Here is a 12,898-nt window from a genome sequence, read left to right on the forward strand (position 1 = left end):
TGAATTGATCGCGGAGACAGATAAATTACTTGCAATGCCAGGTTTTCTTATTAAATGTAGTGAATCTCGCTATTCTACTTTATTATAGGCACTCCATTATCAGAATAAAACAGCACTTAACACCACTGAATATACACTGAGCAAAGCACCTAATCCACCCCAGGTCACGGCGTTCGGAGTAGCCCTTGTGGTGGAATTAGAAGCCAACGCAGTCTTGCTGGCTGCAGCTGTCGGGAGGTCGGACAGATAATGCATAAGCGAGAGCATAGGCAATACCGAAACTGCAACTAGCTTAGAGGTTTCTGACGGACTGAACGTTCTCGTTACGACGCTAATCGGCTGCGTAGTGGCGATGATATTGTTAATGTGCTTGGACGTCGTCCCTCCCACGACGGTGGTCTTAGTTGATACGCTAATATCCATAGCGGGCATCTCCCGCCGGCAGCCCTCTGTGATCTTATAATTTAAGACAGTCGTGTAGCATCCGTACGCGAGGTCCGCGGTCATCGACCTAGTAAGGTTAGCTCATGAGATTCTCCAATGACATAAGCAACTTACTCTGGGCAATATATTATAAGTGTCTTACTCAGGTCCAAGAGACCTATCAACAGCGTATTCCCACTGAAGTGCCGCAGTTGGGATTGAAACTGTGGCAGTGGGAGTGGGACTGGCACTTAGGATGCCCAATGTGCTGAGGCTATTATTGGCATTACAGGCTGTGACACCTTTGGTAGCCCATCCAGAATGGCAGTACAGGCCAGGGGAGAAATATGCCTGAGTTGTGATTATATTCAGGTTCTCATTTAGAGTAGTCGGGAGGGATGCGGTCCCCCTTGGGATGCAGCCGGTGTAGCCCAGCGTGGAGCACTGGACTGGATATTCCCAGACAGGAGCTGTCGTGTTAAGTCCAATCAGATAGTTCCCTATAGCAGTAGCGCAACTGGCAGGGGCTGTGAAAGTCGTTGTTAAGGGCCCCCAGTTAGTAAAGGCATACCTGTTAATGGTGGTGATGCTGGGCATTGTTCCTAGCAATTCAAGCCGACCTTTGAAAGATTTAGGACGGAGAGATGGGAGAGAGAAAGGGGAAATAATTTAATAGTATTTTGGTTTCGTCTCGTTCAGAAATGTGGGTATTGCGGCCCTAGATGCGAACCCTGCCACCCCTCAAGCGCTCACTGCTGGTTCAACTTCCCACAGAGCAGCTGTGATGTCTCTTCGCAATCCATCAAGCCCAAGAGGGACGTCCAATTCCTGCAGTGGGCGGGTGATGGAACCAGAGACTTCTCAGCAAATGCGATCTCTGCAGCCACTGAGTTGAGCTGTCTACTGCAGGAGGGTGACAACTGTGATCAAGACATTCTCCTCTCGTAGTCCAAGGATGTCATCGTTGGTGTCTACATCGGCTCCGATATTCAGCGAGCAAGTGTTGTGGAGATCCTTCAGAATTCTGGAAATTCTGCACCCTCAGGCCCGGTGAAGGCGTCTCAGCTCGCTGCCCAGGCGTGTGAGAGTGGTAACAAGACCGCCCAAACGCTGGGAGTCTTTGCAGATGCCACCGGAAATTTGGCTTCCGTTCTCAATCTCTCCAAGTATGGAATAAAGGGCAGTGCCTGACTGGCGCGGACAATCAGCAAGTGTGGTCCAACACTCCCATCAACGTCTTGAACAGGCATGCTGCTGTCAAGAGCGACGATACGACCATCGCAGCTCAATTTAAGACAAAGCTTCTTCCTCGGGATACATCACTGTCGGTGAATATATATGCTGCTCCCCAGGTTCATTGCCTGACTTCTCTCCACAACCAAACTCCGACAGAAGCTGTGCAATATATTCAGTCCAGGCTAATAATACATGTTCAGTAATTACCACAGCAAATTCTATGACAATTACACAACTTAAGTCCAGAAAGTCAGATGTATGGGGCTAGTCAGGCTAATAGTACCTGTACATCAGCTAGGTGATTTGCTTGAGCACTGGCACACCACTAATGCCAGCGCCCATTGCCAACACTATTTGTGGACTATAAGTCCCTGATACCACTGCATCAGCTAATATGTCAGAACATACTAGTCTTAATCCTTGCCCCTTGAATGCATGCTGTGACATCTGGGGATAATATAGTATAACTATAGACTTTTATTTCATAAATCTAGCAGACACCAGGGCCCCAGGAAGAGCACAGCCTGGAACTAATAGCTGTATCTTAAACTGCAGGATGGATATTATGTATAATAGTAGTCCCCTAAGTGAATTTATAAGACTTAGGTATTACAAAGCCTGGAACTTTCAGCGACCCTGTCTTCACATGAGTATAAGTAGCTCTCAGCTTCTGATATAGCAATACCAGAGTATAAGGTAGCCAAGGGTCTTCTAGGTGAGCAATATTAACACAAGTGTCTATACACATGTGGTATGTATAATATCTGAAACCAGATATATAAAATATCTCCTCTGCTGACAGTATGTAACAGCATTTTGCCTTTAGAGGTATTACCTATAATTATCAGGTCAACATGAGTGCTGTGCAGGGCTAATTCCAACACTTCTATTCCCTGACTAGAACCAAGTAAATTATGTTATTTGGTGGCTAGGTATTTTCTATATAACCTTCTACTTTTAGTATCTTTAGGACAGCAGTAACCGCGGATAATTAAGTATAGCTTACTAGTAATATTACGCAGGCATGTCTTCCCTATTGCCGTAGGTTTTTAGAGCATGACTAACCTATAGTTAATAATAATCTAGATAGTGTTAACATTGACTAGGAATATCCCAGCGCACTAGATATTCCTGGAATCCTAGCCAGTAGCCTAGACCATGGACTAAACTATCTGGCATTCCTGTAAGAGCTTCAGTCCGTTTTGCCTAGCAGAAGGATGATTTCTATTACTGTGCTAGCATCATTCTAATACTTAAAAGCCTTCCTAATTACCAAGGTCAGTCAGGTCGTGGACTATATACTTTTCATGACATATGATCTCCATGGGCAGTGGGATTATAATAATGCCTTCTCAGAGTCAGTATACATGCTTATACTTATACTATGATACTGATAACATCTACTCAGTCCCGGATGTCCTGGCGAAAATTGCCTTCACTCTCAGGTGAACAAGACTGAGACCGTTTAATCTCTTGCTATGATTACTAAGGCCGGTGTTCCCGCCAGCAAAGTCCTGGTGGGAATGGCACTGTATGGGCGGAGCTTTCAAATGACTGAGGCAGGTTGCTATACAGCCGATTGCACATATACAGGTCCAATGTCCGGCGCAACGCCAGGAGAGTGCACTGAAACTGCTGGCTATCCCTCCAACTACGAGGTCGAACAGATCATTGCTGGTGGAGGTGTTCAGCAGTATTCTTCGGATGATGGCGATATTCTTGTCTACAGTCAGACCCAGTGGGTCTCGTGGATGAATCCTTCAAATTACTCGAATCGTCTCTCATGGGTCCAGGTTTTGAATTTTGGGGGTACATCTGACTGGGCAATGAACTTGAATCAGACGTTTGCAGACGCCGATGCCAGCAATATTGTTTACATCGCCCTGACATTTTGTCAGAACCCGATCCGACAGTGGCTTGCTATCCGCCATGCACGTTTGTTTTCCCTCCTTGGTCTTTGTCAGATCCGACCACAATATCTCAGCCTCCAGTGACCATGACCCTAGAGACATGGCCGTTAATAGAATCGGTGAACGGCAACATCACGACAACAGGGTATACCACTGGAACGACCGTCACCACTATTACCTTGCCTCCCGTGACGATGGATCTTATCCAGGTTTGGAATTACGAATGGACCGACACTGAGATTGTAATCGTCTACATTACAAGCAATGTGCCGTTTCCACCTATTTTGCTGACGGAGGACTCACCCCCGACCCAACCCCAGACTTCTACGGGAACTCCCTTGTGGTACACATACAGTCCGGACCCATATCCCCCCTACACTGGGCCTTCCCAACCTTCCTCCCCAACCTCAACTATTCCTCCCCCGCCGCCACCACCAGGAAGCCCTGGGTCTGTCCACATTACTCAAGGACCACCGTCTCCAACCCCCAGGCCGGGCAACAACCCGAAGAACGGGCACATATGCACTGCTAATTGTATTCCGGAACCCCCGTGTCTCATCTGTGGCTGCATTGGCCCAGGCTGTCCGGGTGGAGGCAAGTGTGTCGGTGGTGGATGCAGCGGTGGAGGTGGATCCAACGGAGGAAGCGATGACACGAACAGTTGTTCCACCTCTCAAACTGCCGATATCTGCACCGAGTACATCAGCAGCTACTCCAGCACGGGCATGGCAAGCTCCTCTACCATTACTCAGGTATTCACTCTGCCATGGAAACCAGGTATCCATTTGCTAACGATGTTAGACTGCTTGCCGAACCACCACTGCCTGCGAGGTCCTGGGAACAACCATAACAACAACCATCACCACCAATTGTCCCGCCTGTACCCTTGACCCGCCGGAAGCCGGCTACACCACCATGCCCCCCGACACCTCCGATACCCTGACATGGACCATCCCCGCAGGGGACACGGCTCTCACCGGGGACGCAGCATCCCCAACACCCTCGTTCATCTCCTGCGATTTCTACGGGCAGGACCCAGACCAGGGAATCACCAGCCAGTACTGCGTCTGTTCCGGGTCGACATTCGAACCCTCCACCAATACGATTGTCACCCCGGCCAACAGCTGCGCCTACACCACACTCCCCACCCACACTATCGCGGTTACGACCTTGACGGAAATCACAACCAACACGGCCATCTGTTCGGCCTGCACAGCTGTCGGTCAGTCCGAGACATGCACTTCCATCCCTAACTGCACGCCCCTCCCAACGACGACAACGACTACGAGTACCCCCCCCTCTCGCAGACGAGCGCAACGTGCCAAATCACCGGATGGGCAGATCTATCGGAGGTAATTGGAAGCGGCGGCCCTGGTCAGGTATGGACCCTCCTTGTTCAGCATCTCTCAGACAAACACTAATCCCGTGAATAGGAACCAGTCTACAACGACAGATACGGTTTCATCGTGGGCTACCAAAATGAACCTACACTGGGCGGTATCTCGGGTAATTCCGTCGATATGCAATGGCAGACTCTGGACGGTAAATCTCTCGGACTGGCTGAAGACTTCATGTGGGTTGCAGCCTGGGATGTGAACTTCGAGGGCTGTTCGGCCAACTACGAGGGCGTGGAGTACCAGGGAGGCCCTGTCGCTGCTCCTGGGGGTCTTGGCGAAACGAATGAGCAATGTGTGGTAAACTTTAAGTGTGAATTAAACCTGACTTCCGTTACGTCCAACAATGAGGGGCCGACGTAGGCTGGTATGTTGGTCACAGATGAGCTTGTGGTCTCAGAGGGGGTTTATTGGACTTGTCGAAATTAAAAGATTATTAGTTGAGGTATATTACACTACTACTCGACTAGGACAGGATAAATAACACCTCTCCTTCCCAGTTATTCATCTACATCATCCAAGAAGCCTACCGGGGAAAGAATGCATGCACATATTAACCCCAGCCGCCATAGTAGTTTACTGTGGTGCGCAGGTAGCTGCCCAGACTACGTACTAGCGTACTACATGAAAGCAGATGAGAATGTATAGACAGCATCTTCAGCCGAACCAGGCTCCCTGAGGATCCCCTAAGATGTCGCCGAGCTATGTCATTTTATAGAACCTAGGAAAAACTTGTTTAATTTCATGGAGCCCCTATTCTAAGTAAAATATGGGACCTGTGAAATCAACGCCGAAAATGACAGCTACTGAGGCCATAAACAGCTGCATTTCCACCTAAGTTCCCTTAGCAAGCCGCCGCTTTAGCACTGGATGTGCGGCTCTTATCTGTATATATAGCAAATCTTAAGCCTAATACAGCTGGGGCAGCTAGGAGTCACAGGAGAAGGACTTTAAGCATGCTGTGCTATATTCAAAAATTAACAGAGGAACCTAGAGGGAAGACTAAGCAAGTAAGCAGTATTTAAAGCAAAAAAGCAATGAAATAACTAGAAATAATAAGAAATAGTCAAAATTACTGGTAGATGGAACGCAGTGGATTATCCCAGGTTAAATAGCTGTCCTAGTAGCATTAAGATTTAAGCATAGACTGTAGCAAAGTACCCAGCGCTTCAGATCCAGAGGGACTGAAAAAATGAGGGGTCAGCAAGTGGGACACCTACTGATACGGGAATACGTTGATCACGTCTTTTCAAGTGGCAGACGATGGAGCTTCACTATAGACATGTTGCGGCTAATTGCAGCTGTTTATAACTTGACAGTACCAGACTGTCTGATCCTAGGGGGAGTCCTGGCGTTGTCGTGGCACAAAGAAGTTGTACGGACTATGCAGCTCCTTGATACCATAACATTAGCTTAAATATATGTAGCTGATCTTCATTCAGTTGAGATGAAAATAACACAGTATCCCTTTAGACATTCTATTCTGTCCTACTTCCTGTGTGTCTGAGGCATTTATATAGTATGTAGGGAAGAGAAATGGGCTTGCGTGTTCAGCCATTGCTGAAATAGATTGCCATACGAATCTCGGATGCTGGGGTCTTCGGTATCACAGCGAAAGGAAAGATGCCCTTTGTCCTCGTCAGTCGAGACAAGGGTAGTCTCTGAATAGATTTTGCGAAGATGTTCTGTGATATCAGAAACGATCGAGTCTTCGATGGGAACAGTCACAAAATATTTATCTCTGCGTGCCATACATGGTCCGGCCACGACTTCATAATGAGACGCCCTCTCCCAGTGCGGGAGTATGATTGTTCCTCTCCAGTAGGTTTGAGCAAAAGGATGTCGACGCATATTTCGTTTGCATTGTCGTCTGTATCAAACGCTCGCCGTGTATTCTGGCCCTGTCTGTTCCCTTGTTCCCATGACCTGATCGCGACGAAGTGGAGCGGCACAAGGTCGTCGCGGAAACCCATTGTAGGTTCCTGAATATCTCGTATAAACCAGCCGTTGTACCGCCCGTTTTCGTCAAACAAAATTTCTGTATGCTTCGGAAGAGATAAGGTTCTTGGCGGTGTTTCCAATTGCCCGTTTTGAGTGTAGCGAGGGATTGGCTTCTGTTCTCGGTAGATGGATTTTCCCAGTATGGGAAGTAATTCACTGTCCTTCTGAAGCGTTGTATCACCATATATTCGCTTATCACATGTGTAAGTGATTCCAATTGGTGCCTTCAACGATACCAGGCCCCATGAGCATAGGCTATCCTCGTCATGCTTATGACTATTTTGGTAGGGGCATGAAAAATTCATGCTGTATTTGACTCGGCTGGCCAACGGATAATGGGAATCGGCATATTTTGCGCAATAGTAGCTGATGGGGCCATTATAAGCAGCCCATGTCCACGATGGAGCGTGGAAATCAGAGTATATGTCGAGGTATGTGTCTTTTGCGTGCCACAACAACCCAAAACCCGTCCTATCCCCGTCAATGCCGACGTAATTTCGAGAGCTGAACCTCTTTTTAAAGCTGCTTGTCAGACCCATGAGTGCCGCTAGTTTGTCCTGATTGTATGTGAGTACAGTGCTGCTGTACTCAGACACTATGAATTCCCAAGCATTTCTCCTTCTATCATCCTTTCCGGTTATTTCCTTACCCAGGGCTCTGAGAGGTGACCCTAGGGACTCAGCATGTTCCTCATCCTCAGATACCTTTAAGCAGTCCCAGTATAGTTTATCTCTTGTGAAGTAAATCACACGTCTGCTCAAAAAGCGTTCTTGCATGACCCAGCCACGGTGCGCCCAAGCAGACTTGTTCATTCTGAAATAGGAAGATAGAATTCGAGGTCGAAGTACAAGGCGGTGGTGAGAAATTGCTGTATCCAATCGATCAGATCTGGAAGAGGTACTTGACTTTGAACCTGCGATCGGAGTCAACCACTTGATTTTCCAAACACACTGATAGCCCTTGAAAGCAGCGACACGGGAGATAATGTGCTTTGCAAGGGTCTTAGTAAATGGAATATTCATATGAACCGAGAGGGGGTTCGCTGGGCGAGCTAGAAAGAGGCCGTCGTCTTCACAGTCTTCATTTTCCAAGGCATCCACCGCGGCAAGTGTGCAGGTTGACCTTTCAAAAATGCTTCCCATATGAGTTGACTGTTCTCTCCATTCGTCCGGATCATCTTGAACAATGCACAGTGCGTCTATCCAGATATATTCTATTCCCAGTCTGCGAGTAGCCAGTATGGCATCTCGAAATGTTCGGGGCATGTTGTCTAAACGCAACACTCTCTGGTTATCTGCGAGCGTAGACTTGGTGGTGATAGATAGCTTTCCCTTTCCCCATCGGTGACTCAGGGTAAGGTATCTACTTCTCCGGCCGCCTCCTTCCTCTAGTCGAGGTGATGTAGATCCATCAACAGATCCAGCGTATATAACTCGTCGCGGAAGTAGGGGCAACGAACTTCGTTCATCATGGACGTCGCCAGAATAGGACACTCTGCATTCTTCATGATACTCTATGCAGTTGCCTAACCATTCATGAAGATCTGTAAAGTTCCTCTCCGAGTCCGCAGCGAGAATCTCACGATTTCTGACATGTCTGTTTCTCAGATATAAAGATTCTACAAGTTATCAGGCTACCTTCTTGCTTCAAAATGTAAAGACAGGTTAAGTTACCATCTGGCGCGCTGATTTGAACAGTAGCCCCATCACAGAACGCGCCCTTTCGTAGTTCGCCTTGGTGCACTGTAATTGGCTGCCATTGTAGATGTCTAGGGGGTCGGTGCAAGTGTTCGATGACAGCGTCGTAGATAATGCTCCGAGACACAGTCGGTGCGGTCCGGAGCTGGCTGATAAGCTTGAAGTAGTTTTCTTCGACTTCATATGGGTTCTGGGAAACCTGCAATGTGCTGAAGGAGCAAACCATAAGCCTGCAAAACCGGCAGAACCTTCCATTGACCAAATTCTGTTCGTATGTCAAAGGGTGAGTGAAACCGTTCTTCAAATCATTGAATGTAATTGTCTTGCAAGAATGGCAGAGGTCACTTATATCTGACATATTGAAACAGAATCCACAATGCTGGCCGTTATATTATGATGGATTATGCGAAATATATGTTGAGACTACCGACAGCGTACAGGTAGCCGTCTAATATGTATGAGACTAGGCTCGAGTGTGAGGCTGAAAGGTGGGGCCTATCAGCTGGCTTGGTTGGGTTTCTCAGCCCCCACCTCTTGACCCATGTCATTCCCTTCCAACATCACTTTCAATTTCCAAAGTTAGATTGCTCACTCTCATCCTTGCCATTTTTTTTTTTTTTTTTTTTTTTTTTTTTTTTTTTTTGTGTTTGTTCACCTGTGCTGGTCAAAAAGGACGGCTCGGAATACCAGGAGGACCGTAAGCAAGGAGACTGGAAATAATTGCCTTCTCTGTTGTTATTCACCATAAGGAGGTGGTAGGTTGCCACCACTCACTAGTCAAACAGACATGCTTTCGAAATCGCCTCACACTTGGCAATGTCTGTGATACCTCATTTCCATTGGTCGGTCTTGACAACAGCCTTACCTTGCCTCCGGCATATGGATGCTCAAGCCCTCAACCCCAAACCCCGCATCTATTAGTATCTGGGTCCGTTTTTACATTAGTTTGTTCGCTCGGTAGACGGCATCTGCGCCAGGGAAGTAAGAGAGTCGCAGCCTAAGTACAGTAACCAATCAGGGCTGCGCCGCAGCAGACACACTAAATATGCTCCACATGGCAATGGTTGATTCGTAGGCACCAAATGCGATAAAGGTTTGCGACAGGGCGGAGTTTCGGGAGACTAAAAAGAAATAGCCCGGTTTATGAACCATTAATATGGAGCGTTCCCTGCTCGAGAATGCCTAAGAGGCAATATGAATTATATGATAGCGGTTTAAGCAGCCGAATTTGAGGGAAGTGGTACTGTTACTACTGTAAGCGCTTCGACACGGAGGCAAGGAAATGACCTCAGCAGAAGCCGATTGATAATTTAGGAGTCGGCGCGGATACATGTTCGTAAGTTAGTTATTCACATTCGTATTCCTAGTTTGCATGTTGAGATAAGTGACTGTCTGAATGAGTCTTGTTGATTGATGTTAGTAGTAATCTATAGTAATCTATTACAGGGGCCAGATGCCTCATATATATCTGTTCCCCATCCCTGCCATAAGGTTCAGCCACTGTGATACTCAATGTTATGAATATTCGTAATTCGTGTCGACCCCTCCCAGGTGAACACAGAACAAGTTCTGTGGAACCACATGAACGCTCTTAAATTGATGCTTTTTTTTGGATGCATTTTGTATAATATCCTTGTCTCTCCCCACTTCTACTGTGTGCTTTCTCTAAAATACATCTCAACGTCGAGACATCTCTCGTGGAAGTTTATTCTCACTTTACAGTTGCATTACTCACGGCATTTCAATGTCACCCGGGTTTCATCTGGTGAAGTCTCTTCTCTTCATTTATGAATCCCTATTGAGCATCCTTCTGGGATCTATTGCTGGGGTCGTACTCGGCCTTGCTCTCATTAGTACCATTCTGTGCTCCCCCCTGTTGGCTATCTTGTCATGGTTTGGTGTTCGCTCCAACGCCTCTACGAGTCCTACCAGTCGACTGGAGCCAAAAGACCACACAACTCTGCAGGCATATCTCGATCATTTTACACAACTCTATCCTGCTCTCATCCATGCCTGTGCCTTAGCCTCGCGACGACCGCACCAAACGGGCACTTTCGTCCAAAGTAAATGGTGGCCTGTAAAGCAAGATACGACTGTTGGTGCAGAACCGGATCTGCTTTCCGTTGAGTTTTTCGTTAAATCGACGTACACATATACATTGGCGACAGGGCTGTTCTTACGGCTAAACGAAGCGGGATGGTCGCGACAGATTTTACTCGAGTTTCTGCGGGATAAGGTGGAACAGAGTGGACTAGCGAGTCAAGAGGAGAGAGAAGCGTTCAGAGACCTAACGGAAAGAATGTTTTCCTCCCCCGAAAAGAATTATTGGCGGTGGATAACGTCACTTTATATCTCACACAAGTATCCACCGTCGCGGAGGAATGAAGTTCCTTCAGGAGAGCATGCTTATTATGTACAAAGTGATTCGCTGGAATGGTTGTTGAACAAAGGACTGTTCCTGGTCCCGGAAGACAGGAAGATGTACCGTCAGATGAGGAAACTGGCGTCGACATTACCGATGTGGAGAGTGATGAAGAAAGATAAGGATATAGAGAACGGGCGCGGACTTGAAGACTATTGGCAAATGATGGACTTACGTTCGGTATAGGGCGTCGAACTGTTAAATACTCTCACTATTTTTTACATTTGCAACGGTAACGTACGTAGTAGATACTCACTTCCTTGGTTTGTTGTTCTGTGTTTCACAATTTTTTCAACAAACATATACCTTGTTGTCCTCCTCACCCTCATTACCATCCTCATCATGTTCATGGTCAGACTTAAACATCCTTGCTCTGACGAGGTTGGTATTGACTGCAACCTCTGGTACAGTAACAAAATATTGTCTTTGTGATCTCAGTTCAAGACAGTCAACTAAGCCAAGCTTTTATCAGAATGTAAATATTTCAACGTAGTATATCCAAAACCGAAGAATATAATAAAGCCCTTATGGGTGCGCGAGCAGGCAGCCCAATGCCATACCCAGAGGACAAATGTGTAATGCGGTCAGAAATATAGTTATATTAATGTTATTATATTCTTCCTTAGAAGCAGGCGGCTCACTGACCAGCTCACTAGACTATAACTAGATTATAATTTATAAGTTAAGAGGGGTCCGAGGGGAATACCTTCTAACTAGATCTCCTAGATTCTATAAAAGTCCACCCTGTCTTTACACCTAAGAAGCTTTATAAAGCCCTATCTATACCTCCTCTGCCTAGCCAGCTTCTAGGACCCAGCTCCCTTACTTAAGTTAATAATAGAGTTGCATTCGGTCTGAGTTCGGGCGAGTTCAAAACCAGTTGGAACCGAACTGCTGCGATTTTGAGTCCAAACCTTAGAAATTGGAACCAAACCTAATCTGTTCTAATTTAGTTTGAGTTTCACCGCAAACTCCGCCACTAGTCCTAGGTAGGCCTAGCTAGGCCTATACTAACTAACCATGATTAGATTTGGTTTGATTTCAGGCGAGTTAGACTGCTATCATTCAGTGAATTTTTGCTGTTTTAAAATTTTAAATGATCATTAACTGCCATACTATCTACCATACACTACTATACCTATAGAAAACTAATATTTTTATACATACCAACCTATGACAGAAATGATTATTCCCTTATATCTCAGCAACCACTAAATATTTTGAATTAATATTTATATATTTAGATAGCCTAGATCTAGGGCTATCTAGTGATATCAAAGTTATTAGATATATCCTAGGAATTAATGATTTCTATCTAAAACAGTGAGGGTTGGTTAGTCGAATCCGATAAATCCTCAAAAATCGAAACCGACGGTTTTAACTGAACTCGAATCAGTTCCAACCTAGGGAAACCGAAACAGGTGCGATTCCATAGGCTTAGAACTGAACCCTCACTGCTGCGAGTTCGGTGAGGGTCGGATTCGATTTTAGCGGTTCAGTTATGCAACTCTAGTTAATAATAAGGATAAATAGGAGGTTAACAAAATACTAGCATCCTAACTCTACTATCACAAGCTCTAATACTAGGTAAGATAGCTTAGTCATGACATTAATCTTGCCTGGTATCCAGCCTGAAATTTTAGGAACTCCCTAATATTACTCTATAACTTCTATACCTAGTATCTAGCCATGCCAGGCCTACTAATGTGCCTACTAGAATAGCTATAAGCAGCTAAAGATAATGTATTCCTTAATGATTACCCTGATGATGATAGACCCTAGATAAGGGCATCCAGAGCCTGGGTGGGGGGGTTG

The 12,898-nt window shown here is 46.2% G+C and overlaps 3 protein-coding genes across 3 annotated transcripts; 1 reads left to right on the forward strand and 2 right to left on the reverse strand.

The window, feature by feature from the left end:
• Positions 1 to 99: 99 nt before the first annotated feature.
• ALT_7364 (uncharacterized protein) lies at positions 100 to 1,020 on the reverse strand (the record flags this gene model as incomplete). The annotated part of the gene is made up of 3 exons (XM_089600247.1): positions 100 to 511; positions 587 to 940; positions 995 to 1,020. 3 exons carry the CDS (start codon positions 1,018 to 1,020, stop codon positions 100 to 102), a joined length of 792 nt encoding a protein of 263 aa, XP_089455432.1.
• Positions 1,021 to 3,257: 2,237 nt separating this feature from the next.
• On the forward strand, positions 3,258 to 5,326 carry ALT_7365 (putative class V chitinase; the record flags this gene model as incomplete). Its single annotated transcript, XM_089600248.1, has 5 exons — positions 3,258 to 3,594; positions 3,651 to 4,321; positions 4,371 to 4,791; positions 4,911 to 4,948; positions 5,003 to 5,326. The coding sequence occupies 5 exons, from the start codon at positions 3,258 to 3,260 to the stop codon at positions 5,324 to 5,326; spliced, it is 1,791 nt and encodes a 596-aa protein (XP_089455433.1).
• A 1,361-nt stretch (positions 5,327 to 6,687) lies between these two features.
• On the reverse strand, positions 6,688 to 8,229 carry ALT_7366 (uncharacterized protein; the record flags this gene model as incomplete). Its single annotated transcript, XM_089600249.1, has 1 exon — positions 6,688 to 8,229. The coding sequence occupies one exon, from the start codon at positions 8,227 to 8,229 to the stop codon at positions 6,688 to 6,690; it is 1,542 nt and encodes a 513-aa protein (XP_089455434.1).
• Between the last annotated feature and the right edge of the window lie 4,669 nt (positions 8,230 to 12,898).

This window comes from Aspergillus lentulus, assembly GCF_001445615.1.
Source record: "Aspergillus lentulus DNA, contig: Alt13, strain: IFM 54703, whole genome shotgun sequence".
In the NCBI taxonomy this organism is placed as follows: domain Eukaryota; kingdom Fungi; phylum Ascomycota; class Eurotiomycetes; order Eurotiales; family Aspergillaceae; genus Aspergillus; species Aspergillus lentulus.